The sequence below is a fragment of the Cottoperca gobio genome, chromosome 13 (genome assembly GCF_900634415.1).
Source record: "Cottoperca gobio chromosome 13, fCotGob3.1, whole genome shotgun sequence".
Lineage (NCBI taxonomy): Eukaryota > Metazoa > Chordata > Actinopteri > Perciformes > Bovichtidae > Cottoperca > Cottoperca gobio.
This window is the reverse complement of record NC_041367.1, coordinates 12,593,906-12,621,727: the sequence shown is the minus strand read 5'-3', so window position 1 is coordinate 12,621,727 and position 27,822 is coordinate 12,593,906. Positions and strand designations below refer to the sequence as shown.

At 39.3% G+C, this 27,822-nt stretch overlaps 3 protein-coding genes across 5 annotated transcripts; 1 reads left to right on the top strand and 2 right to left on the bottom strand.

Annotated features, from left to right (window-relative positions):
- Positions 1–193: 193 nt before the first annotated feature.
- Positions 194–5,188, bottom strand: ift80 (intraflagellar transport 80 homolog (Chlamydomonas)). The gene is made up of 4 exons (XM_029446487.1): positions 4,931–5,188; positions 3,079–3,139; positions 2,549–2,770; positions 194–360 (listed from the first exon to the last, which is right to left on the bottom strand). The coding sequence occupies exons 2-4, from the start codon at positions 3,113–3,115 to the stop codon at positions 194–196; spliced, it is 426 nt and encodes a 141-aa protein (XP_029302347.1). The 5' UTR covers positions 3,116–3,139; positions 4,931–5,188.
- smc4 (structural maintenance of chromosomes 4) lies at positions 4,110–22,190 on the top strand. 3 transcript variants are annotated; one of them, XM_029446112.1, is made up of 24 exons: positions 4,110–4,295; positions 5,784–5,941; positions 6,907–7,097; positions 7,669–7,860; positions 8,900–9,076; positions 11,013–11,177; positions 11,650–11,777; positions 12,034–12,174; positions 12,687–12,837; positions 14,662–14,826; positions 14,947–15,180; positions 15,361–15,546; positions 15,772–15,933; positions 16,207–16,432; positions 16,582–16,658; positions 17,056–17,208; positions 17,368–17,494; positions 17,934–18,123; positions 19,282–19,426; positions 19,902–20,075; positions 20,560–20,742; positions 20,964–21,196; positions 21,296–21,479; positions 21,861–22,025. In XM_029446112.1, exons 2-24 carry the CDS (start codon positions 5,794–5,796, stop codon positions 22,023–22,025), a joined length of 3,897 nt encoding a protein of 1,298 aa, XP_029301972.1. In that variant the 5' UTR covers positions 4,110–4,295; positions 5,784–5,793. The 3 variants fall into 3 exon arrangements, with proteins under 3 accessions (XP_029301972.1, XP_029301971.1, XP_029301974.1); XM_029446111.1 differs by having other exon boundaries at positions 4,113–4,270; XM_029446114.1 differs by lacking the exon at positions 4,110–4,295 and having other exon boundaries at positions 5,794–5,941; positions 21,861–22,190.
- A 308-nt stretch (positions 22,191–22,498) lies between these two features.
- On the bottom strand, positions 22,499–27,754 carry trim59 (tripartite motif containing 59). Its single transcript, XM_029446116.1, has 5 exons — positions 27,425–27,754; positions 25,412–25,759; positions 25,048–25,269; positions 24,726–24,935; positions 22,499–24,058 (listed from the first exon to the last, which is right to left on the bottom strand). The coding sequence occupies exons 2-5, from the start codon at positions 25,664–25,666 to the stop codon at positions 23,438–23,440; spliced, it is 1,308 nt and encodes a 435-aa protein (XP_029301976.1). The 5' UTR covers positions 25,667–25,759; positions 27,425–27,754; the 3' UTR covers positions 22,499–23,437.
- Positions 27,755–27,822: the final 68 nt, after the last annotated feature.

The window sequence follows — 27,822 nt, the reverse complement described above, 5'->3', positions numbered from 1 at the left end:
TTGCAAGGGGATCAAAGACTTATTTCCCACCATTAAATGCAAATCAATTTATATCTTTTATATGATGTACATTTCTAGATTTTAGTTTTGATATTCTGTCTCTCACTGTTAAAATACACCTACCATTAAAATGATAGATTGTTCATTTCTTTGTAAGTGGGCAAATTTACAAAATCGGCAAGGGATCAAATACTTATTTCCCTGTATGTCTGTATGTATGTATGTACCGTATGTCCCTGTAATCTTTACCTGTAATAAGAGCAGTCCCATCATAGTTCCATCTTCCAGCCAAAACAGCTCCCTTGTGTGCTTCAACACTCTTCTCCACGCGCCCTATCTTGGAGGTCAGGTGGAACTTCCCTGTAAAGAGACAAACACAGGCTTACTGTATGGCAATTTCCCACTTTAGCCCTGATCTGGGTGTTTATATTTCAGGAACACGACCGTCTGCTCTCTATGTGGATGCCATCTACAGAGACTGTGGTTTCATCTGACTGATTCAGGTTGCTGCATGAGGTAAATAGGCCAAACTATTGTTTTCTGGCCAATCTAGAACACCAGTGAAGACAAAATATTTACTAATATTAAAAAAAAAACTGTATAATCCAGCATTGTAAATAAAAGTACAACAACTATCAATCACTTAACAGACATTTAGCAACAAAGCTACATTTTCTCCTCCAAGCTAAATAACAAACTTTATAGCATAAAGTGCATAAGTTCAACTGAAGGGGTTTCTGTTGGTTGAACTAGGGCAATTTTGTATTTACCAGACACGAAGGGTGATCAGGCATGGAGAGAGTTATTGAAGACGCTAGCCTAACATATACTTTGTGGCAGTGTGTATTAAAAAATTCTGAATGTTCTATGTAATTTTTGGTGGCCTAAAACTGCAAATCAGCATGCTGCTGTTCTCTCCCATTTCTAAATGTGGACATAACGTGGATTTTACTGGTCCAGCAGGTAGTGAGAATAACAGACATGTACAGCTGCACTGAAGGACTCTTTCAAATTAAAAAAATAACATTAAAAAAACGTATTTACATATGCGCGAACGTTAACTGTCCTAATCTGTGTAGCCAAACATTGCTTTTGTGTGCTGATTTGTTTGTTTGCTTGTTATCTGGCAGACGTTTTTTTATGATAACTTACAATGACAGTATATCAACCGTTTGCTCTTTTAATTCTATTTATATAGGGTTTGTTGCAAAATTCCTGATGATACATCTGTGTGAAATCTATTATGACGCCACATTGTAGTTCCACAGGGTAAAAGTGAAAGAGACTGACGCACTGTTGTTCCAAACAGAAGGCCCAGCGATATCCTTCATGCTTAATTTGGTCCGCTTCGGGACAAGTCTGCTTCCATTCCACACAATATACTTTCTGTTAGAATGGCAAATGATGCATTTCAGCTATGCAATTATGCTTAGCCATGGGTAAATATTAGGCATCCCAAAATAATGATGTATACTTAATAAGTTGTTGTTTAGAATATTAGATTTTAATATTTAGTTTTGAAAAAAAGGGACAGAAAATAGCACCATAAAATACAAAGCAAAATCCTATTTTTCACACAAGAAAGAAAGATCAAACTTCATGTGCACTATGCAAAAAAAACGAATTTAATATGATGGCTTGAGAAAGGGAGGCTGACTACCCAATACAACCCTGGCTGTTTCTTTTCAACTATAGCATGCAGATCTCTTTAAAGAATATGCAACAATATCCTTTCAGTGCACACCAAAGTTACAAAGATATAATTGTGTGATTGCCATGTTTTGTTTTCAATGAAAAATTCAAACTTATTTTTAAACCAGCAATAGCAATACTGATATTTGTATACTGTAACAAGGCAAAAAAGCAAAAGAAAGTTGCAAAAGTGAATCGTAACAGAGTTTTCACTACTCTCTAGTCTGCCAGAGAAAATTGCTGCTTCAGTTTGTGGGTGTGTTTATGCAACCCTACACTGCCATTAGTGTTGTGACCACACTTTGCCTGCCATAAAAGTACATCCATATTATGTGTGTTTATATCTAATATAGGCTGAAGAAGAGACATAAGAGGCCATGTGGATGCATGTCACTAAACTTGGCTACAGAGTCTGTGTATTACAAATAAACAGAGACAAATTTAATCTTCACTGTATTACAACAATCCTTTTTCTGCAGTGAACTTGTTAAAATTAATATGCTTATCTCAAGTATTACACTGGAGGAGATTCCTTTAACTACAATGAAAAACTCATGAGTTATTACCTAATTATTCTAATGATCAAGCTTGCAATCCTACTCAGCATAAAAACCAGTCGGAGGAAAAAACACCTGAGACTACTGCAAACTCTGTTACCAGTTACTATGTTTAGCAAGTACATCAAAAATAATGTTGTCTAACTAATAATATTTCCTCGTATAGGTATGACTGAAAACAATCACTGAACCTTGTCATGGGGCTGTTAACTTAATGAAGATCTTGTGAAGCAAAACTGATATATTGAAACAAAGCCCTGTAGCCTGCTGGCCAGATTTTAGAAAATAAAGAAACTTGCCATCAGTGCTGGTAAGGACAAAGATCTCAGTCTGGTTCTGTTTCTTGCCACCAACGATCTTGGGGAACCAGTGTAGGTCAATGGGGTAAATTTCCTCTGGCAATTTGACAACCAGATTGGTCTCACTGGTCAGCAGATTCCATTTGAGTATCTGGTGGTCCTCACTGCATGAGTACAGCTCATCTGCTGTGGTCCAGCCAACACAACTCACAAGTTCCTTATGTGATCTGCAGTTAAGGAAATTGATCATGGTATGCATTTTTGATTGGCCATATGAAATCCCATGGTAGCTTCTGCAATAAATAGGGGCTTCTGAAAACAAAATGAACAGATTCTAGATTTGGGTATAGGTTAGGTGCTAGGTCGAGCCAAACAATAAGGGGGAAACAATTACTACAATTACCTCTATATTACTACTTCTAGTGGCGCTAACAATAATAATGGTAACAATAGCTAAGTTTGAAGTTGTGTTTTTGAGCAGTACAGAAACACAATATAAGGCTAGCTAACGACATCATTAAAAAGGATATGTTTGGGTTCCTGTAGCAGCGATGTTTTCAACCTCATGGTGGATGTTTGCTCTGTTGATCCCTAAACAAACAAGACAGTGTCAGTTAGTGAACGTAACTCTCATATAAAAGCTCCTTATATCATATCAATGTCAAACCAACACACAGAAAGAAACAACATAAGATAACAAACTATGAACCGTACCCTTTAAAGTAGGCGACTCAGCTGTCTGCATGTTCTGATAGCTTGCTGTAACGGTGAACGAAACAAGCGTCTGCAGTTGCTACGGTACCTGCCACCGTTGCTAACGTGAATCCTTAGATGTTCCCGAGCCTTGACTGCGACTTCAATGCTAACGTTACCTTGGTTTTCTGCTTAAAACAGACATCCTTTGGTCGTAAGCGACTTTATTATTGGACAACCAGCAATGTATGCGTGTCATTTACTACAGAAAAAAATGCATGAATGGTAAATACAGTAAAGAGCAAGCCTAGACTTCACTACTCAGCAATTCGTTGCTAACGTTATCCAGGCTAACCGCTGGTAGCCATGTCATATGGGTAATAAGCGTCATGAGCAGCTTGAAACGCCAGTTATCGCGAGAGTCTCATTGAAGACGAGTAATTCGAATTATTTACACATGTAAATGACATATATTTAATAAATGTATGAAACAGTTAGTAGGACTCATTAAAAGCAAATAAACTAACATAAATCGTTGATCTATTGAATAATATTTCCTGAAATGTAAACTGTTCTTCCGGGCGGGACTTCGTTCTACTGTAACCAGGCAACCGTTTGAACATGTAGAAACATTAGGCTTTGAATCTAACAATAATTGTATATAATATAACATTGTAAAAATGTTGTATTAAATGCTTTCTGCATTTTCTCGTCTGGTTATTTGTGTCATATGGTTATTGTTTGTTTGGAGCGAGGCGGAATTGGCTTCGTCCCCTTTTTTGAATTTCGTGTTTTTTTCCCCCTGCCCTTTGAACGTTCCATGGTGCCTTGCGTCAGTTTGTAACGAATTTGGTTCGACGGCACAGTTTAGGCGCCATTTACAAGTTAGAGTTTTCAAGTAGGAGAGCGACTCGGAATGACACGGGCTAAATTTTGTGGATTATATTAGCCAATTTTGGATACTTTTTCGAAATCTTGATTTGGGTCAGAAAGGAAGCCTCTTGACAGACCGAACCTTTATTGTGGAAGGTACTTTGAAACATTTTAGCTGAGAGTAAGTTAATGACTGGGTTCCGTCTATTTGCTGAAATGCATAACGTTAGTTTCAAACCTTGACATTATCAACACGTTAAGTTTTAACATTAGCTACGGTGTAAAACGTACTGACCAACGTTAACAATACTCCGGAATGTAACGCAAGTTAATCACTGTTTTGACTTCTATTGCATTTAACGCAAAATGTGCCTTTTCGTAGACACACACCCCTGTCAGTAACATGCAGCCTTTCCGATTGTCTAAGCTAATGTTAATGTTGCAGATGGTTGCTAAACTTTGAGCTGCAAGAATACCTTTGTCTGCTTAACGTCTACTACTTGCGTCAGTTATCGTTAGTTGGACAAATGCTGTTAGGCGCCCCTTTCAATTCCGATAACGCTAACTTTGCGTACAGTTCACTTTACAGTGTTGCGTTAACGTTACAGATCCACAACGAAGATACGTTTGCTACTCAGTTAGCCATTACATTAGCTTTGCTGTGTTATTTCACATCAGATAGTTGGCTACAGCTGCTAACTTAACGTTAACATTAGCTAAGTCAAAATAGCGCAGTAACGTGGCAAAGTTAACGCTACGTGTTTTTTATCCGGTGGTCAAGCAAGCGTTACTAAAGTGCTTATCTGGCATACGTACGTGTAGTTATAACGGTAACGTTACCATTAAGTCCAACGTTACCGTTAAATTATCGAATTCGTTCTTTCAACGTGCTTTCCAATCAGCTAGCGAGTTAGGTTGGCCCGTCTACACCTCCGCCCCCAACATAAATTTAGGGGATTAAAGTTAATATTGGTGTCAGCTTGAGACCTCGATCAATTTAGGACGTTGTGTCTTCACCACCGAGCCGAGAGCTTGTTTCGCTGCGTCTGTTCACTAATAACATTATAGCATAGACTAGGTTAAGAGCTGTGGGGAGATCATTTTTTCTATTTGCATATTAACTGAATATGTTTTCCAGTTCGCGTTACGTTAAACTTATTTTCCGTTTTTCCCATCATTGCAAGGGTCATTAACCGTCCAACTTTGTGACGCACGAATCAAATGCCTACCTTAGATGCAGATGGGTAGTAAAATGATTGTCACAGCCTATGAGCCATTAATTTTTACTGTTTGGTGTTAAAATAGCATCTAATTTGCTACAATCAGCACGCAGATTGGCAGCCTGATTGCGGCTATCTCTTCTGTTATCATGCCGATAGCCTTTTTAATCAGTTTGTTCAGGTCACAAACTCAAACGTGATTATTCATGGTGTTACTTTAAATATGGTTGTTAAAAATAAAAACGCTATGTTCCCATATAAAAAAATATATACCGACTAACAGTTAGATGGGCGGCAGTGGGATCTGACTGTGGTAATGATTAAAGCCTGACAACGGTAGCTGCGTGTGACCGACTAAAAGTGGAGTTTGGAGATTGACAGGCACAAAAAACACTCATGGATATTCCCTTTTTTTTCTTTTCTTTTTTTTTTACCAATGACCCCTTCAGATTTCAAATCATGCCATCTAAAACTGCGAAGAGCTCAACTGCCTCCGCCAAGCCAAAAGGGAAAGGGTCGCAGCCTCGGGATGACTCCGAAGACGAGCTGGATGTACCCCCTCAACAAACCAACTCCAATGGCCAAGAGGAGGCACCACCGACAACTGGCAAGTAACAAAGGGTGTTTTGGTGTCTGTGAATCTAAATAAGTTGTGTTCACTCAATGGCGTTGCGTGTATTGCCGTGCTGGTAGTGGCAAATATCCACAGATGTGAAGCTGTTTTTCGTACTTAAATCTCAACACGTAGTTAGAATGGCTGATACATTTTTTTCTAAAGTGTCAGTCATCAATAATTGTCTTATGATTTTTGAGATGATTTTGATATCGTCGAGTGTACTTCTTCCCCGGATCTTCTCAACAAACGAGGTAATTTGTTTCGGATAATGAAGTGTTTTATGTAGTAGATCAAAGGGTGTTTGACCTTATTCTTGTATCTTAATCTTTATAATAAATTGTATGCGAAGATTAAGATGCACATTGACATTAAGTGTTGTTTGTATTCTTTAGAATATGTTGAAATGTTTCACTGAGTTAATTTAAAAACATCGACCCCTTAGCTTGTTTATGCTTATGTGAGCACAATAGATTTTGGACAGGTCGTTGTGACTTGGTGTGATGGCAACATAATCGGTTTAACGTTATACATTATTATCACAAAACAAGCTTTTCCCTGGCTATGTTTTGAGAACAGTTCAGCATGAGTGAAAATGTTACGTTGAGGATCGAAATTTACACTTGAGTTATTTATTATCGACGAAATGAATGTGGCGCATCTACTCTCACGTATCAACGCTTCTCGTAGAGAGCGTTTGTATAATAATGTGGGTTTGTTCATAAGCGGCCATGGTCTCTTTTCTCTTTTGGGTTGGCTCTTGTTTTCAGAACAAAGAAAAAATAACGCCTGTCAACTTTCTCGGTAGTCGTTGTTTGACTGCTGTTGTAACTTGCTGCCTGTGTTTTGTTTGTGTGTTTGTTTTTTTGCTCCTCTACCCCTCCCCCATGCACCACTGTCCCCCACCTGAAACGACTCGCACAGAGGAATAAAAGTTGTACTTTTTTTCTGTGTCACAGATCGGTCTCACGGGGAAGCTGCCGAGGCGGTTGATAATCGAAGTTTGGAGGAGATTCTCGGTAGCATCCCTCCACCCCCGCCCCCAGCAATGACCAATGAACCGGGCGCTCCTCGCCTGATGATAACACATTTAGTTAATCGGAACTTTAAATCTTACTCAGGCGAGCAGATTCTGGGGCCTTTTCACAAGGTACGACCAAACATGGTTACACATTTTAACCCTGCCTGGGAAATACTTTGTTAATGTGTTGTGTTAAGCTCACAAATGTACCATCATTTGTAGTGTTTCTCTATTTTATTTTAATTGTCTTTAATGTCATATTATTCAACTGTACATGTTGCCTTTGTAACTTGTTGCCTGTGGTAGACACAAAAAGTACACAATAATTAATGATGCTACATTATAACATTTATTGAGAAAAAAAATTATCAAAGTGGAAAAAGTAATTCCTCCATTTTGATTTAGTGAGTGTATTGTGCAAGGGCTAGTGATCTAGTGATGTGCTCAGTTTTGCCATAAATTATGACTTTTCTTAATTTTTGTTTTTTGACCTTTTTCTGCTTCCCTTATGTGTATTAATGTAGATCTTAACTACATTCACCATCACAATCTGACTAGGCTTAAATGTTAATATATAGCTTGTAATGTTGTGACATTTACAGTATTTGTATGTGGATGCAGTATATTTTTATATAATTGATTAACTTTTTTTTTCTCTCTCTCTCTCTCTCTCTCTCTCTCTCTCTCACCTTTCTCTCAGCGCTTTTCGTGCATCATTGGTCCAAATGGGAGTGGGAAGTCCAATGTGATAGATTCAATGCTCTTTGTGTTTGGATACAGAGCTCAAAAGATCAGATCGAAAAAGCTCTCTGTGCTGATTCACAGCTCTGATAAACATAAGGATGTGCAAAGCTGTACTGTGGAGGTGCATTTTCAAAAGATTATTGATAAGGTATCTATATCTCTATCACACAGATACACATTACACTCACTCTGGCCTCACCTAAATTATTAAATGCGCAGTGCGAACTTAGAGGGGCGAATAGAAATATTTTCTTGTGGACAGATATTTTTCTTGAATTTTAAATGTATATTTTCCTTTTAATGCTCATGTGAAAATATTGCTACACAATGATCACACCAGTGTCTAAACACAGACTCAAAGCAGTCATGAAAGTTACAATTAACACCCACACATGCCACAGTCGATTCATAATATGCTAGAGTTGATTCCGCTATTTCTTTTAACAATTTTTATATGTACTATTTAGTGACTATGCTCTACTTATATGAATGTACTGTGAAAAGTCAATATAATGGGTGTTTTTATTAAGAGACCAATTTATTATTTTGCATTAGATCACAAATTACTTGTGAAAACTGACTGTAGTGTAAAGAATTAAGAGTTAAACAAGTTTCTATATTTGATCTGCCACAGGGGGTGTAAGTTTTGCCATTGCTAAATATTTCTAAGCCTTTCTGTTTGGACCAGCAGTTCAGAATAAATTCAAATCAAGTTGCTAAACTAATGGCATATTTCTATGAATTATGCTGGCTTTACAATCTGTCCTTTCTGAAATGTGTAAATACATATTTTTTTAATGTTGTACACAACTTAGATTATTAGACTTGTTTTTTTCAAATTAAAACTATTTTAGGCAAATTACCTACTTTTTTTGTAATGCATTTATAATCTCATCATCGTATCTAACGTGTTTTTTAAATTTTGTAAATGTAACCTGATGGAAGACACTCTAATATTGATATAGTTTATTTACATGTTAGTGTAGCTGGCCTAGATCTGTTGTGTGCTTTTTTTAAACCAGCCTTTTTGTAAATAGTTTTTAATGTACAGTGTTTTTCTCTAGCCACTCTGTGTATTTGTCAGTATTATGAGTATTATCATTTTATGAGTAGGGCTGTTAGAGTTTCTCCTGAACTGTTCTGCACTAAGCTGCTCTGTGTCTTCTGCCCCTCCCCCTCTGAGCCAGGAAGGAGATGACTACGAAGTTATCCCCAACAGCAAGTTCTATGTTTCCAGGACTGCCAACAAAGACAATTCCTCAGCCTATTATATTGATGGCAAGAAAGCCACATTCAAAGAAGTGGGGGCTTCACTCCGAAGCCATGGTATTGACCTAGACCACAACAGATTTCTGATCTTACAGGTAATTGTAAAAAAAAAAAGATGTAATTTAATCCTCCACTTAAATTATTTTTACCCTCGCTGTGACCATCCCATTCTGTCAGATTTCCTACTCTTCGTTGTCTGCCCATTTCTCACTCATCTCTCAGTCAAATGTTTCATGGTCACCTTAAAGCCATGCCTGTCTGTGGGAATAACCTGTTGCACTGGAATTGGAAAGGAGAGGATGTGTCTTCTACAAGCCCTTAGACTGCTATAGCAGCGCATCATGGTTTGAAACAGTGTGGAAAAGGTGCGAACCATTATTTGCTGCTTTAGAATTTTAAGGAAAAAATTCAGTTATACACAAACATGGACCTCGGTGTGAGTGGCTGCAGTTAAACAACTTTTTTGTAGTAGGAGAACTTTTTTTATGGGGTTGACCCGCCAGTGTGGGACAGGTTGGACCTCCCTTTCCCATGTACCTGCTACGCTTTAGCAGCACGTAAATATTGGCGTGTGAGACTAGACCCCAACCCCAATATTGGCAGTGCTGCTTCAGTGTGGCTGGATCAAACACCCTCCATTACCATGGCTTTAATATTGGTTCAACATTTATTTTTGTGTGAATGTGATGCATTAATTATTTGTCTTGTTAATGTTTTTATTTTATTTTTAATTTAGCAATGTGTTGCAGTGAGTTTGCACCAGTTCTCTAGTTACACCCATTCCCCTTCTGATTGTATTAAATGTGTAACCTACCCATTATTACTGATTAACCCATGGCTTATGTGGTGATGACACAGGTCAGAGCAGAACAAAATAGCTAATTGGGTATTTGCTGTCCCAAATTTTTATTTTATTTTATTATTTTTACAGTATGTGGTAGTTTTAGGTGAACACTTAGTTTCTACTTTCCTTTGTTGTTTTCTGGTTAGTTGGTTGATTGCATGTGTCCTGCTTGACTGTGTGTGTGTCTATTCCTTGGCTGGTAAATGTTCAGCTCTCTGTCTATGACATGGGTATGGGAAGAGGCTTTAGCTTTTCTCTAAGGTCACTTTTTCTGGCTAAGGGGAAGCTGTCTATTTTGTGGACTAGTCAGAGCAGAAGATGACGTGGGAACTCCTCTACTGGCTGCTTTTCTTTCATACATTTAAGTAATATGTGAATTTTCTTCACTACATATAAATGAAACATAATTTGTGACTTAGCTTTTTCTATATCTGCAGATAGTTTGTGTTTAACATGAAATGTATTATGTAGGAATATTGTTATTCTAAGCCAGCCTACCTCAAACGAAAAAGAAAGAGAGGGAGAAAAAAGAACGCATGTTTAGACAAATATAATTACACTGAAGAGTTGTCCATAAGTTGGGGCCAAGTAGTATACAGTATTTGGACATTCAACCAAGGAGAAGCTACAAGAAGTTAAAAAATTGCACACTATCAAAATAAAAAATTAGAATTTTAACACAAGTTGTGTAATTGGCAGTAATTGTTGGTTGGGTGGTAAAAATGCGTTCTGAAGCATGTTCACTATTTACTTCATCAGATTGAATCATCTATTTTTAAAAAAAGTTAAAGTTTTATTTATTTTATTTTATATTCTCTTTTTTTAAAATTATTATTATTATTATTAACTGTTTATTTAGCCAAGTGTAATACTAGTGTTTTTTCTCAATGTCTTCGGGTGGGGAAAGCCATTGTGTTCTCAAAGGGAATCTCTAGAATTATATTTTTTGTACACTTTACATGTAAGTATATGCAATGTTTGTACAGCAGACCAGCATTTGTTTTTTAAAAGTATATAGTTATACATTCAATTGACCACATAGTGTTAATAGTGAGTGTTTTGGATAGATTATTTATTTTATTCTAATAGTGTTTTTTATAAGAACTTGTTGCTCCATGTTTCCAGTGAATAATTATAATAAAAAGCATGAATGTCTTTGTCCATATGTTGTTCTGGACTGTATTTAGGGTGAGGTGGAGCAGATTGCCATGATGAAGCCAAAAGGTCAGACAGTGCATGACGAGGGCATGCTGGAGTACCTGGAGGACATTATCGGCTCCTGCCGCCTCAAGGAGCCCATCCTAACCCTGGCCCGCCGCATTGAGCTGCTCAATGAGCAGAGGGGAGAGAAGGTAACCTACACTCAAACACTATCTGCTCACACACTCATAAGCTAACAAACTTTCCTTCCTGTGTCCGGACTTCATTTGCTGTGTGTTTATAGTTGTGTAACTGTGAAAAATAAGATAAGTTGTTACTTGGCCGGGATAACTGCCCCAGACCTGATTCATGGTTTTTCATAGAAAACCTTTTGTGCACACATATTTACTTATGAAGGTTGCGCTATCTTAGTATGTTAACAAATTTCTTTATTTTAGTTTTTTAGTGTGCTGTATAAGTAAGACGATACTCTAGAGATTAGAAACAAATGAATGCTGTTTTAGCTTTTATCAAAATGTTTGTGTGCCATCACAATGAAGGAGATGTTGTAAAAACATCCGTTATAAAAAAGAACATAATTGTCACTAATGACATTTATGTTTATAAATGTTATTAAAGTTATGTCACCTGATATTAAGTACTGCAATATGTTCACTGTCCTAGCTAAACCGAGTAAAGCTCGTGGAAAAGGAGAAGAATGCTTTGGAGGGAGAAAAGAACAAAGCTGTGGAGTTCCTCACCCTGGAGAATGACATCTTCAAACACAAGAGTCAGCTCTGCCAATATTATGTGTGAGTAAAACAGCACCATCTCTGGAATGTACAAGACAAATTAAACGATAATATAATCTCTTTACATGTCAATGTAGACCCAACAGTAGCAAAGGAAAGAAATAATTGAACAAATGCCAATTTTAAATTCTATTTTTAAACCTCACAGTGGCACCATGACCCTTCTCTGGTGTCAGATGCCAGTTTCTTTGGTTTATGTGTAAACTATTAAGTTCTTCTTCTCAGTGTATTTTCCTGATCTCTCTTTTGCCAATAGTAATAATCTGCAGAAGCGTGTGGTGGATAAAGAACAGGAGAAGCAGAAGATCATGGAGGACACCAAGGAACTCACTGAGAAAAATGCAAAGATATCACAGGAAACAGAGAAAATGAACCAAGAGCTCACAAATGTGGAGAAGTAAGGCATCTTCTTCCTCTTGTTTCCCTCTCCTAACCAATGTAACATGTTTAGAATTTTACTATCTTTTCGGTTAATTCAATTTTGTGGTTGTTGTCAGTGCCTCTCTTGTCCTTAACAATTTTGTTTTGAGTCAAAATTCCAGTTTCGATCCAGAAAAGTATAGAACTGTAATTTATGTGTCCTAAATTGTATTGTTCCACAAATGGTTGCCAAGAAGTATATAAAAGGCGTTGCTCCATGCAGCAACAACAAAAACGTTACAGTTTGACGTTTTTCTAGACACCAGAATTAAAAAAGAATGAGGCTTTGATGAACTTGGATTATGTTTAATACTGAGCTTCACTGTGAAGAGTTTACTGTGTTATATTAGAACTTGAGCCTATTAATATTTTTTGTTATGTATAAATAACTTTGCATATTTTTGTATTCTTTTAGTTTATCTAATGTTTCAGTTGATTTCTCCATGATTGACATGAGTGTACTCAGTAAAAATGTTGTTCACCCACCAGGAAACAAAATAAGCTCAACAAGTACATTGAGACCCAGAAGGAGAAGTTCACCCAGCTGGACCTGCAGGACGTTGAAGTGCGTGAGAAGATTAAACACTCCAAGAGCAAGAACAAGAAACTGCAGAAGCAGCTGGAAAAGGACAAAGAAAAGGTGTGTAAGACTTTAAATTGTGGTCCACTACACACAGTTGATTTACTTAATTTAACTTGCAATCACCGTTTGCTACTCTGCAGATTATTTCACTCTGACAGTATCACAGTGTTCAGAGGCTCAGTCACATAATCTGTGAGGAGAGCATAAATGTAGCCATTTCCCCCTAATTTACAATGCATATCCATTAACAAATACAGGGGAGTACTAAGTCAAGACAAGCTAGCACCAGTGTTATGACACTGCAGTGTTACTGTTTATTTTGTACCATGGCCAAGAAAGAAACATGGGCACTAAAAAAAACTATTTCCGTTGCTTATAAAAACAAGGGCTGTTGTTTTGAGGCCTAGAGAAAAATACATTTGTCAAGGCTTTACAGAAACTTAAATTAATTGCAGAATTCAACAACATTTAAACTTTTAGTTTGAATCCAATTTACTAGAATCACTTGTAGGCTGAGAAGTTCTTTGTGGGTTTTTTCCTACAGTACTGTTTTTGTGTGTTTTTTTTAAAATATGGTTCATTTTAGCTTGTCTACATTTTATTTAGAGTAGTTTAAGAGCTATTTGCCAATATAAACATGGGTTCTACGGTGATTAATTTCCTAGAGATAAAAAATGTAAATGTTAAAATGATGCATTCTTTTAGTTTTAAAAATAATATGCATTTGTTTAAAAAATATTACAGGTAGTCTAACGTTTTCAACAAAAAGGCATGTCTGCTGTAAGAGTTGTGGTTTCCAAAGAAATGCAACTGACATCATTTTGCATGGTAGCTACACAAAGCAAGACTTGAGTACAAGGAAATTGTCTTTCATACAAGAAAACGAGAATATTGCTACTAACGGATATTAGTCATGTTACCAAATAATGATTTTGCCTCAGTTGCAAAAGTGCATAAACATTTCTTTAACTTTTGAAAAATTGTTCTTACCTTGGAAATCCTTGTATTTCTTATTGAATAATTGATTTTATGCATTAAACAAAACTCCTGTATAAAATGGTAAATCAAATTTCATGGCAGGAAGGACTATTTGCCCTAAACCAGCCACTAGGGGGCTGTGAAGTAACACACAAGTTGCCCACTCGTGCTCTGTTTCATTATTATGTTCCTGTTTCTTAGACTAATGTTTCTCCAACTTGCACACTTACTGAAAGCACTTTTCACACAGACTTAGAGTTCCGTCGTCCCTGTAATGTATAGCTTCTCATCTCCCTGCTCTAAAACTATCTGCTCCACCTACAATGGCTGTGCTCTGGAAATGTGTTGCTCAGAGGGGGAGCTGGGCAGAGGCATGCAGACCTCTGGGGAGCAGTGTTCTGCTGTGTGGTAGTCAACTATGGCCTGGCTTGTGTAACACTCCCAGCAGCCACATTCACCCACAGTTAACCCTACAAAACATAGACTATATACACACACACTCCTCCTTGCCTTGTTTCAGCCCTGCCAAGCAGCAGACTGTTGTGCCAGTCTTAACCAGGGCTTGTTTAGTCCTGAATGTGTGTTTATAGTTGATTACAGTTGTGTGTTTTGGCCTGCTTCTGAATGTGTAGCGCAGTTGCCTGTAACTGGCACAGGCAAAAAGCTTATTCAATCAATTTACTTTATACCTCTTTTCGTTTCCTAAAGTCTTCACTAATCCCTTAATCTCATCATCTAATATAAGAGGTAAAGGGCTATTACACTGGTGGGTTGAAGTGTGTATTGATGAATTGTGTCCTCTAGTTCAACTTAGACAGGTGTTGAAGCCACTGATGCTTAGAATCCAGAGTCTGACACATCTCATCTGTTTTTGCACGTTCTCCTGTCTGACTCATCTTTCAGCTTGAGGAAGTGCGCGGTGTACCAGCCAGCAGTGAAAAGGCCATCTCTGAGGCAACAGCTCGCAAGGAAGAGCGGGAGAAGGAGAAGGTGAAAGAAGAGAAAAAACTTGAAGCAGTAATGGAGAGTCTAAAGGAAGAGACCAGCGGCTTGCAACAGGACAAAGAGGTGTGTGTATAAATCATGGTGTTAGTTTGTTGCATGCTTTGTTTTTAAACTGTAGATGGTAAACTTTCCGTAAAGCTTCTGTCTTTCAACTTTTACATCTCCTCTTCTTGAATTCTCCAGACCAAAGAGAAAGAGCTGATGGAGCTCAGTAAGGCTGTAAATGAGACCCGGTCTCGTATGGACCTGGCTCAGTCGGAGCTGGACATCTACCTTAGCCGCCACAACACAGCTCTGACGCAGCTCAACACGGCCAAGCAGACACTTCAAACGACCTCTGACACGCTGCGTGAGCGCCGTGCCGCCATCAAAGACCTGGAAGTCAAAATACCCGAGAAAGAACAGGAGCTCAAGAAGGTAAAAACAACATTGTTGTTTAGATGGCTTTTTGTTTAGGCAGCATTTAAATTGGACATTTAGCATCTTATTGATTTAAGTAAGAACTGTACTCACTACATCTGTTGACTATTTCTGCCAGGGGGATGGTGCCATTTGCATAAGCGTCTCCTTGAATTGCTCCTCTCCTTTTCTTTGCAGGACAAGGGAGCGCTGGAGCAGCTGATGAAGATGGATAATGAGACTAGGGAAGTGGTGAGGGAAATGAGGCAGAAGGTGGATGAAGCCAAAAGCTCTCTGACCTCCAACCGCAGTCGAGGAAGGGTCCTGGATGCCCTCATGCAGCAGAAGAAGAATGGCAGGATCCCCGGCATCTTTGGAAGATTGGTAAAAATGCTGTTATCACAACTAAATATAAAGTGTTAAACAGCAACAATATAATGTATGGTTATGTAGCTATAGTGTGCATAAAACGTGAGTCTCATCATCGCTACATTAACACCAACTCCACCTTAACATATTTATTTTTATTTGACGTGTTATGCTTTTCATTCAAGACATTTAATGCTTAACTCTAGAAGCTGTATTATAATTGTATTTGTGTGCTTGTAGGGAGACCTTGGAGCCATAGAGGAGAAGTTTGATGTGGCCATTTCCTCTAGTTGTGGCGCCCTGGACAACATCGTGGTGGATACCATTGATACAGCTCAGAAATGTGTCATGTTCCTAAAAGAACAGAACATCGGGTTCGCCACCTTCATTGGTCTTGACAAGGTAAAAGTCATTACACTTTGGGACCCTCAATCAAGAGAGTTTAAACAGATGATTTAGTCTCTTTAAGGATACATGCTACACTTAAGACTGACTTCAGTAGCCGATCAATACATTAGTTCAGTTCAGTGTCTTTGACCACTTACAGAAATTGTACCAGTTTGTTACTTGGATTTCTAAAGACGTGCATTTATTTAGAGTTGTTCAGTTATTGTCTGATAAAACAAATAATCTCCTCACCTTGTTGCAACTTCTCATTCCACTTCCTTTGCTCAGATGAAAGTGTGGGAGAGGAACATGGCTCCCATTCGCACTCCAGAAGACATCCCTCGTCTTTTTGACATGGTGCGTGTGAAAGATGAGAGTGTGCGACCAGCTTTCTACTTTGCCCTAAGGGACACCCTGGTGGCCCAGGACATGGAGCAGGCCACACGGCTGGCTTTCCAGAAAGACAAGCGCTGGAGAGTGGTCACCCTGAAGGGACAGATCATTGAGATGGCTGGTGGGTGGCACACTTCTTCTGTCATTACCTGGCTGATGTTTTTTCTAGCGTGCATATTTATGGCTCTCGGTGAAGATATTACATTCTGTTTATCAGATTTTATTTAATTTTTTTAATAAAACTCCTGCGGTCTGTTATGTGCTTCACAGGAACCATGACTGGAGGAGGAAGACCATTGAAGGGCAGGATGGGCTCCTCTATTGGTACTGTGGTCTCTCAGGAGGAGGTGAGTGTTCATCCGATGTTAAATTAAATAGTTTTGTGTTTTGATTTGAAATGGCGAGATATGGTTTCATAGAAATGAACTAGATTCTAACTTCTTGATACTGGTTTAGTTCCATAGTAATGGCTACATTTACACAGCTGTGCCTGCTTTGCAGAAATGCCCACATGGCAGACAGATGCAGTGAAACCATGAGAGCAGATTGTGCAAATGAATTGCTTCATGTTATGACACATACGGCTAATTCCTGCTGTAAACTCGTAGTATTGAAGTTTAACCTTAAACACGTTTCCTATAATTAATTCTGAGATACTGGATAAAAATAGACCCTGCCATCAGATGATGACCACAGCAGGTCATTAGTGTATGAGATGTGATGATCTTTCATGTGTGTTTGCAGCTTGACCATATGGAGAGCAAGCTGACTGAGAAAGTGTCAAAGCTGCAGAACTGCCAAGAGAAAAGGCTGCAGCTAGAGGAGAACATCCAGTGCCTGCAGCCGCAGCTCAGGGATATGAAGAACACCCTGGAAAAATACGCCAAAAGCATGACTGTAGGACATCTGCAATACTCATCTCGCTTTTCATTCACTGCGTTTCTGTCTCACTCATTTGGTGTATTTAGGATCTAAATTTCAAGCCCTACTATTCATAGCCAACCATAAAATGTGACCGTATTAACACGCCTATATTTCCTGCTTTCCTTTCTTCAGAGTCTAGCTGATCAGGAGACTCACTTGAAACTTCAGATCAAGGAACTTGAGGTCAATGTGCTGGCTGCTGCCCCCGACAAGACCAAACAGAAACAGCTGGAGAAGACCCTGGATGCATTCAAGAAAGGTAGGGTCTTCCTGTAAACTGTACAGATTAAATAAAATGTGTTACGTTAATGTTCAAGTTGTAATTTGTGTAAAAAAAATGACGCTCCACATAATCAAATGGAGTCAAAAAGTTAATATTGAGTAATAAACATTTTGATTCTTGAAAAAGAAAAATCCAGTCTGAAAATATATATATATAAATATAAATATAAATATATATATAAATATATATATATATATATATATATATATATATATATATATATATATATATATATATATATATATATATATATATATATATATATATATATATATATATATATATATATATATATATATATATATATATATATATATATATATATATATAAATAATCATGAGACATTGAATGTCCAACATGAATATTATCATTCTCCCTGTTCTGTCCCTTCATAACCCCCTCTTGCTCCTTCAGACTATGATGCAGCATCCAGTAAGGCCGGGAAGGTGGAAAATGAGGTGAAACGGCTCCACAACCTGATTGTAGACATCAACAGCCACAAGCTGAAGGCTCAGCAGGACAAGCTTGACAAGGTCAACAAGGAGCTAGATGACTGCTCGTCCACCATAACCAAGGCCAAAGTGGCCATAAAGACAGCTGACCGGTGAGGAAATAATGCACCTTTAATTTCTCTAATTACGTGTTTGCATTGTTCACACACTCATATTTTGACTAAAGTCAGATGGATCAGCTGAAACGCCCCTCATCGGGGTTCTGATTTAAGTCCACTTAACTACTCAGCAAGGAAGTAACTATTGTTAGGCTTAATACTTAAGGATTCCAACATGTGTGTCAGGCCTGTCGTGTACTACAAGAGCATTAGCTCACTGAACTCCTCTCTTCTTCCTATTATCACTGGTTTCATTGAGGTAGTAAATGTTGTGCTCCCCGGCGACACTGGTGGCTGCATGTGACACCGTTTGTTCGGCTGGAGGAGCTGTTGAGCCAGAACACAGTGGAGCTTTTAAACTAAGACACCGAGGCAGGCTGTGTGAAACTGCTTCTTCCTTGATGTATTTAAACTCTGTGAGGAGGGGGAAACGGTCGCAGGTGTTTCTTTTTGCGCAAACATTGCGGTTGTATCCATCACTGTCCTGTGATGTTTGAATAGTCAACAAGGAACTTCTTTCTATTAGAGAAGCATCTTAAAAAGATGAATGAACTAAGCAGTGTTACAGATTTCATGTCTACAAAGAGTTTTAATCTTTCAGGAGCTGTTGGGTTGCACACTTTTTTATTCTTATCTTTTTAACCATTTGTTAACCATGCTCAATCTGAAATAAGTATTTGAGATTCTAATTTTCGCATGTTGGTATGTCTCATTTTTAAAAAAGTGTTGTCATTGATCTGCATTTCTATTTGTTGGATGATTTCACAGACGCCATATTAATTTGATTGAAGGTCTCAGTGCAGGAGTGCATGGATTACTGTTAGCCTTGTTTTGCAAGTAGTATTTATGAGCCCCCGGTTCCTGCGGTACTGTAGAAAAACTCGGACCGTCACGTGTTCAGACTTTTGGCATTGACTTGGTACAGAAGTATCTGTTCTCGTGACATCCCTAAAAATAACACCTCCTGTGTAGATACAGAAAACTTAGGATGCTCCATGTAGACGAGGCGGTTGCTCTTCAGCAGTCACTCAAAAGGTTTTGTTTTGCAAGACTGAACCTGAACTGTTAGTTTTTCACACACACACACACACACACACACACGAACCACTCTGACAGGCTAATATCTGTGTCTTTTGCTTTTCCCCTCTGCAGCAACCTGAAGAAGTGTGAGGAGAGTGTGACCCGTGTGCAAGGTGAGCTGGAGGACAATGATAAGTCGATGGCTGAGCTCACTGAACAACTGAAGAAACTGGAAGAGGAGGCCGGGGAGGTGATGAAGGCCTATCAGGAGGCTGAGGTTGGCATTAAGCTTATTCACTTGATATTTAAGGCTCGTTGTTTTTGTTAATTACAGATTTTCACATCAGTAAATATCCAAAGATATGAGTTTCCTGCTCCAAGAGACATTCATGACAACAGTTTATCTTAAACCGGCTCTTCTTGCCGTGTACATAGTTAGGTTTATGGGTCCAGACAAAAGTTGCTGATTTACAATTCTTACAAAGGAATTAAAAATATAAAAAACTTTTTAAATACATTTGTTTAAATAAGATTTGTATCCTTTTTGATCAAAAGACATCATTTAAATTAGACATTTTAAGTGTTTCAGGGGTGTTGCTGTCCTGCTGTGCATGTGGGGATAATTGATCATTCTGGACTATTTTTGGGTTTACTAACAGTACTTTGTTTTATAATGTCTTATCTCACATCTGAATGAATGTTAAGTAAACACTGAAATAAGTTGAGTACCACGGTTTCCTCTTGTGCACTAGGCCGCACTTCCGGAGGTGCAGGCGCAGTATCAGGGGGTGTTGAAGGAGATAAAGGTCCTGCAGCAGCAGGAGCACGCCATGCAGGAGGAGTCCCTCAGCGTCCGGCTGCGCATCGAACAGATCGAGGCCACCATCATTGAACACAACAACAAGATCAAACACTGGCAGAAAGAGGTGGGCGGATTCAAGTACAACTTGGCTTTTATTTGTGAAACTCTTGCCATCTGTTATATTGTAATGACGACATTATACTGAAAGTAAGAGTTGAGAACTGCGATCTGTGGGAGGTTACTGAAAATGGGTCCAATGGGGTAACGAACAATTAATGCTTCGTTTGTTTCGTCAATCCCAATACGACACTGTCATTTTATAATTTACTCCTGATGTTTGAACTATTTTTGTCAGTTACATTTTTTAGTTTTAGTTGTTTAACGTGTCCTCTTGTTTGAATTATCTGAGTTCTGTTTGTTTTACTTAATTATCTCTGAAGCACTTTGCTCTGAAAAGTGGTTCAAGATATCAGATTGTCTTTTTGTTTTTCTTAAAGGCTGGTATTTAAGCGATGGAAGTTACAGATGTTTCTGTTCATACTGATGATCGTGTGTGTGAGATATATTTCTGACTTGAGTGTTAATCAATCTTGTTTTCTATGTTTCAGGCCACCAAGCTGTCCATTCATACCATTGAGGGCCAGCCAGCAGAGAACCTTCCTGTGCTTACTTCTGCTGAACTTGACGAAATCTCCAATCCCAACGTGATCATCAACAAGATGATCACGTTAGAGACCAAGTGTGCTCAGATGAAGCCCAACCTCGGGGCCATTGCTGAGTACAAGAAGAAGGTATGCACTAATATGAGCAGGCATCCTTCCGTCTAACTATTGGAGACAATCAGCTTCTGTGATTATTGCGTTTTGCACTTGTTATATTTACAGCAAATGAACAATAAGAGGCACATTTGGAAATGTGATTGAAAGCAATTTCTTGAGTTTAATGCTCTTAACCAAAAAGAAGGTTAAAGCGACGAGTGGTGGAAAAACGCACTTTCATTGTGTGTTTTCAGGAGGAGCTGTACCTGCAGCGTGTGGCTCAGCTGGACGAGATCACCACCGAGAGGGACCAATTCAAACGTGGCTACGAGGACCTGCGCAAACAGCGCCTCAACGAGTTTATGACCGGATTCAACATGATCACAAACAAGCTGAAGGAAAACTACCAGATGCTCACACTGGGTGGTGATGCAGAGTTGGAGCTCTTGGACAGTTTGGACCCGTTTTCTGAGGGAATCATGTTCAGGTAAGAGAGGAAGGAGAATAAACTGTCAAAAGAACAAAGTCACTTTTTGTTGATTCTCGTTTACTTTTGTTTGAGATCTGATTTTCTCTCACTCACTAGTGTGCGTCCTCCGAAGAAGAGCTGGAAGAAGATCTTTAACCTGTCAGGAGGAGAAAAGACCCTCAGCTCCTTGGCTCTGGTGTTTGCTCTGCACCACTACAAACCCACACCGCTCTACTTCATGGACGAGATAGATGCTGCTCTTGATTTCAAGAACGTCTCCATTGTGGCCTGTTACCTTTATGTGAGTATGGACCCGAGTGTTGGCCGATTTTAAAGACAAGCTGCATGGTGAAGTTATGTGTTCAAGATGTTTCTCTCTATTAGGTCAAAGTACATTTTTAGTAGGAATGTAGTGAAATGTGGAAGTCAGGGTGCTGATGTATTATACTGTGAGGCAACAAAGAGCTAATCAGCTGTTGTGTAACACTGGATTAATGGAGGTTTTGAGATAAATCTCCTCCACTGTGCCCATTACTTTTGTAGGCTTTAGGGTAAATGTTTACTTCATTCTTCAGGTTACAATTTGACAGCTCCTCTGCAACGCTATATAATAGGCAGATGAACATTTCAAAGCTCAAACTCTCTTCAGATCATTCATTTATTTCCCTCCATCTCTGTGCAGGAGCAAACAAAGAACGCTCAGTTCATCATCATCTCCCTGAGGAACAACATGTTTGAGATCGCTGACCGTCTCATTGGCATCTACAAAACTCACAACACCACCAAGAGCGTGGGAATCAACCCCAAGACCATCGTGTTTAAAGAGCACGATGCAGTCACTGCTTAAATCTCAGAGGGCTCCCTTTGCTGTTTTTAACTTTTTTTTTACTTTCCTTTCCACACGTGTAAATATTTGTTACATCCTTTTATCTTGTCCGTAACAACGAAATGCTGCTATTCTTTATTACTCTTTAATTTTTACTCTGTGAAACCAATAAATGTTTTCTGGCGAGATCTTTTCCTTAATGCACAAATATGATGAATTTGTATTTAAGGTGTCTGTCAACACATAATGGTTGTCACTGAACTGATTGGAGAAGCCATCGAAAATCTTTTTGTAACTTCTTAAAATGTAATCTTTTGATTTGGCGGGTTGTAGATTCCTAAAACAACTTGTGCGACACGAGCACAGTCATGATTTGTCTGATTTTCACACGGCAAAGACGATTGTAGCGAGCATCTGTTAATGGAGCTCACTGCAACATTAAATGACTCGTACCCGATTTCACACAATGTTTTTGAAAATTATAAATACAAAAAAAGCATTCAACCATTTATTATGACTTTTAAATACAGGAACTGAGAAGTTAAGAAAAAAAATACATGTTATAAAATTCTTACATTCATCAAAATGTCAGTATGTGGTGCTTTTAAGTATAGTTTGCACAATACATGTGTACATAAATAATATTTGACTAATCAAGCTCGTGTTTCAGTAAGGATCTGCCCTGCTGACGTCTGCTTAAGTAAAATATAGTAACATTTGTGGGATGCTAAACCGCACTGGTAAAGCTTTTCCGAAGGCTATAATATTTTTAAAAAGAATGTGTTTATATATCAATGCCCCATTGTAGTAAAAAGAGCACTGAGCGATTGGTCCTGGTGGAATCACAATCCAGTACAATAAGGCTATTAGGTGAGGTGAGGGTTAAAGGCACTCTGCATCACAGCAACATGATCTCAGCGCCACTGCGTCCACTCTGAAGTTCACATACAGCTCCAGTCGAGTGTGAGGAGATACATGTGTAGCTCTGACGGCACAGGAAAGCTACTGAAATGTCCCACGAAAGTCTAATATTTACTGAACACTTGTCCACTTTCCTTTTTGCAAACCTTTGTCTGATTAGTGTTTGATGTGATAAATACTTATTAGAGAAGCAGTTTTAACATAACACAATACATTAAGAGATTTACAGCTACATAAACTGCTCGGACTTTTAGAGAAATGTGTCTCGTCATGTTTTCCCCAGGTCTGCATAGGACGACTGGGAATCTTTGAAGTGAAGCTAAAGGGTGATTAACTTACGGTTATAATTCAATTTCATAATGATCAAATTTGTAGTAACAATTCCCCCTGAACCTGCCTTGAATGTCCCAGGACAATAGCAGTAGCAGGTGTTTAAAAAGGTATTTTAAGGTAGTGCAGAAGTGAGACTTTCAGCTTCAATATAAACGTTGAAGACTTCAGTTTGCCATGTTTCATTTGGATGTCAGACTTTTAAAGAAGTCAACCAGCAGCCGGAAGACCGTTTCATCCACTGTGCGGAAGTAAGCCCTCCATCTTTCTCCAGCATCATGAATCACTGTGTACGCTGACCCCACAGAGTCCCACACAGATGTGTACAGTTCACTGCCATGGCCATGGACCAACTGACTGAACTGAGAGAGCAGAGAGAACCCGAGCGACGCCCCTCCGACCGGGTTGACCCACAGCACTGCCAGCAGCAGCAGTAGCAGCAGCCCTAGCAGCACCACTGAAGAAGTCGGCTGCAGCTCACACCACAAGTTCTGCCCCCAGCTGTCGGTCCGATCCCTTTCAGCTTCAGTTTCTACGCCAGCCTCCACACCGCCACATCTGGTGCAGCAGCACACCTTAGGGACGGGCGCTTGATCCAGGCTCCCGATAGTCACGGCAGGCCAGTTCTGCTGGAGGTGCTCTGCTGCTCTCGGGGTGACTGAGAGGTTTAGCACTGAGGGAAGAGGGGTTTTAATAAACTCCTCCACCCTCTCTCTGAACAAATGCACCTGCTCCAGGAAGACCAGCGGCGAGTCCTCCTCCTCCACTGATGAACCCAAGGACACCAGGTCCAACTGCTCTTCCTGCAGGAAACGTGGCGGTTATAGCAAAAATGCTGAACATTTGCTTGTTCCTGCTTCTTAATATGAAGATTAGCTGCTTTTCTGTTTTATAGAATTGTCATTCTAATACTTTTGGGTTTTTGATGTCACCATGCACACCATGATGTGCTATGGGAACTTGCGAAGGCTTTTTTTATAGACTAAATAATATAATAACAAACATTATCGTTAGCTATAAATACACATCACAATATATAACATACAAGTATTTTAAACTAGGGGTGTCGCGATATACCGGTATCGACTTTAACTGTGATGTTTTTTTAAATAAAATATTGATATTGATACAGATATAATATTGTGTAAATAATTTAATTTTCTTTCTGTTCTCGTTTTGTCTCCCTCCCCCAACGGCCCACAGAAAAATTAATGTAGGTGCCTAAAAAAAAAAGAAATTTACATGGATGCCTCACCATCATTGAAAGTAAGTTAAATTCAATGGATAAAGCGCTAAATGTTTGTACCACATAATGACCACGTACCAAGTAGAAGGTTCCCTGTACGTAACCTGTCCATGCTTAAGTATCTCGTTAATGCACTCAAGGATGGGAAAGAGTCACTAAATATGTGACGATAATATCGTGTGCTCTGATTTGATAAAAAACCGGCCATTAGCCCCAAAACCCACCTGCAGCTCCTTCACTTTGAGAATGAGTGGGTCATAGGCCCGGGACACCTCCGCACCAGCTTTTTCCAGGGCCTCCAGGTAGGCTTGTTTCTTCCTGGCCAGCACCACCTCCAGGGTCTGAAAAAACTCATTGACCTCCTGTCGGTCCTGCCTCACCAGACCCTCACAGCGGGCCTTCTCCTGCTCCAGCTGCTCCCCCAGCTCACACACCTAACAGAGTGAGAGGGGCTGATTTCCAAAGTAAAAGCACCATACAGATTTTTCAGAGCATCTTTCCACACAAGTTGGCCCCAGTGGAAGCACATAGACAGGATTCCCCTACCTGTGCCCATCTCTGCTCAGAGAGTCTGGTCAGCAGGAGCGATGGGGTCTGTTTTTCTCTGATGAATGCCGTCTGCAGGTCGTCTATGGGATGGCCCTGGTGCTGCCCGACAGTCAGACACAGCCCACAGATCAGCTGCCGGTCCTGGATGCAATACATGTTCAGAGGCTGCTTGTGGTGCTCCTGACAGGAAGGGGGTCGCGGTGTGCTGTCGCTCTGGTACTGAGACAGCAGATGAGCCAACAGACATGCAAGACAGGTGAGCACAAACTGACGCAGCAACGTTTAGAAACCAATAAGAAGAGATCAGGTAGGTAGCCAAAGGGTAAACATTTTCAGTTGAACACAAGTGATTCTCTCCTACTTTCTCGATGATGGCCCGCAGACATACGTTGCTGGGCAGAGCTTCGACGCCCATCGGGGGCAGCTCCACCACGCTGCGGCAGTTGGGGCATTTTAGCGGCAGGCGGAGCGGACGCCAGATGGAATAGTTGGTGGACACCTGGAGCAAGTTGTCCAGGCAGTTCTTACAGAAGGTGTGTGAGCACGGCAGGACTCGCGGGTCCGAGAACAGACAGTAGCACACAGAGCACGTCAGGTCCTCCTCTAGGTTGTCCATGGTGGAGACTAGATGCCGGGCTCAGGACTGAGGGCTTAGGGAGGAGATCTGGCAGCCAGGACAGCAGGATGGATGAAAAGCTACGTGCTGCACCTGTTTAGCAAAACACATAATCTTTCTCCAACTGTAAAGTGCATATAACCTGGCGACGACTTTAAAAAATTAATTAAATAAAAATAAATTGCACAGAATGAGATTAAGAGAGTCAATCAACAGAAACTTTAATGAATTGTTTTGTTTGTTTTCCAAGCAACAGTTGAAGGTTCGGGCTTCTCAAATGTGTAACGATTCAGCGTTTCTTTTTGTCATATAGGACAGTAAAGTGAATATCTTAGGGTTTTGGACTGTCAGGCTGTTTGAAGAGGAAAAATAGGCATTTTCCATATTTCCTGGACAATCTAATTAATTGAGAAACTATTAAGTAGATTAATCAATAATGAAAATAATCTTTAGCAGCTTTAGTATTTCACTGCACTTGGGTGCGACATTTTCATGACTGTGTAAAGCCATTTTTCATCACCAGCCCTCCAATCTGTGACTGTTAGTGCACTAGTGTTATACACTCAGCAGCCACTTTATTAGGTACACATGCACCATCTATTTCAATACAATACAAAAGTTCTACCACAAAGTCACAAAGCTCAAAATGTTCAGTTTTGGAAATGTGTAAACCGATATACATGTCTATTACTGGACAAATGTGGTGTTCTACTGTACTACATTAAATACATTTTTAATATTCTGTCTTCCCTATGTACATACAAACACCAATGTAAAAAAAAACATCTCTGAATGTAATGCAGGCCAGTACAACACCACCACTCACTATGACCCCAATGATAAAACATATAATTAAATGTAATCTAAGAATGTGTCAAAAACATTACAGGCATTATAAAAATGTAAATTTTACAATAGTTTTAAATTAGATTGTACAGGTGTAATTTACCTAGTAAAGTGGCCTCTCCCATCCCATAAAACCATTAAGAGATTTTTAAAGTTTGGATTAATTCACTCAACTAAAAAACTGAAAAACAGCCAGCCAGCTAAGAGCCCGCTCAGCCCCTATTAGAGGATCAGTTATGTTGTGGTGCGTGTGCTCTCCTCCAGTTACAGCTAGCACCGCAGTGACAATAGGAGGCCTTCTGCCAGCACCCACCCAGCCCCAACACACACACATACACACACTTTGTGTTCAGGACAGACTGTTGAGTTGTGCAACTGATCCCAAAAACCTGATCCATTTATAGTCAAACTGCAGCCGATTTAGCGCCCAGGTTCAAATAGGTAACAGGTGTCCTGCTGTTACCCGATCACCCAATCATTTTAGACATATGCACATATGTAATGGGCGCATTTAGAACTTGACATCTTTATTTATTTTGTACCATTTACTGTGAACTGTCCATTATTTCGTGAGGTTAACCGGACATATTAAGTTTGCAATTTAAAGACCGTTAACCGCGGCGCGTTTTCTTTCACAAGATAATGAGCAATGTGGGTTCATGAAGTATGAATGCAAACTACAAGAAAATGTGTCGATATAATTTATTATGTTTTATGTTGTTTTATTTTTTAACTTGGCACTCCCAAATGCTAAGAGCTTCACGTTAGCCACATACAAGTTGTTGCTGCTACTTCCTCCGCAACCTGTCAATCATTAGCTGTCATCGGTTTATAATCATATATTCGTTTTAGTCTTGGTGACACAACGTACACAATTTTTAAAGAGGTTTTGAGCATGAAATCTTAACTCACCGTCTGCTCGGGTCAAATTGTCTGTCCAAAATAAAGCTTTCATTTCCTGTTCCTTCTCGTGCTGCCTTCAAGTGCTTATGTAGAAAATAAATGTTAACGTGTTTTGCGATGTTTGAGGTTTTCAGACGGTTTAAAATCATCTTATTTTTCTTTTTGCTTCTTTCTATATAATCCAGTCATGTTATGTTTTTCCATATAGCCCATTATTTCAAGTTAAAAATAAAACTTGCCATTATTGTCTCGTGTGGATGTATTCCGCCAGTCATAACAGCTTAATTTCCGATAGTTTCAAATGCACCATTTTCATCTCCCGTAATACGCATGCGGATAAACGGTCTCCCTGGCCAATCAGGCTCCGCTTTTTCTCGATTTGAATTCAAGCTGTTCAACAGCATTTT

Coding starts and splice junctions, on each gene's coding strand:
- ift80 (XM_029446487.1), bottom strand. CDS start 3,115: ATGAGGTTGAAAACATCGCTGCTACAGGAACCCAAAC. Junction 2,771..3,078: donor GCTGCTACAGGAACCCAAAC/ATATCCTTTTTA, acceptor ACTGCAGATCAC/ATAAGGAACTTGTGAGTTGT. Junction 361..2,548: donor TGTCCTTACCAGCACTGATG/GCAAGTTTCTTT, acceptor GTCTCTTTACAG/GGAAGTTCCACCTGACCTCC.
- smc4 (XM_029446114.1), top strand. CDS start 5,794: ATGCCATCTAAAACTGCGAAGAGCTCAACTGCCTCCGCCAAGCCAAAA. Junction 5,942..6,906: donor GGAGGCACCACCGACAACTG/GCAAGTAACAAA, acceptor TCTGTGTCACAG/ATCGGTCTCACGGGGAAGCT. Junction 11,778..12,033: donor CAGCTCTGCCAATATTATGT/GTGAGTAAAACA, acceptor TTTTGCCAATAG/TAATAATCTGCAGAAGCGTG.
- trim59 (XM_029446116.1), bottom strand. CDS start 25,666: ATGGACAACCTAGAGGAGGACCTGACGTGCTCTGTGTGCTACTGTCTG. Junction 25,270..25,411: donor TGCGGGCCATCATCGAGAAA/GTAGGAGAGAAT, acceptor CTGCTGTCTCAG/TACCAGAGCGACAGCACACC. Junction 24,059..24,725: donor TCAAAGTGAAGGAGCTGCAG/GTGGGTTTTGGG, acceptor CGTTTCCTGCAG/GAAGAGCAGTTGGACCTGGT.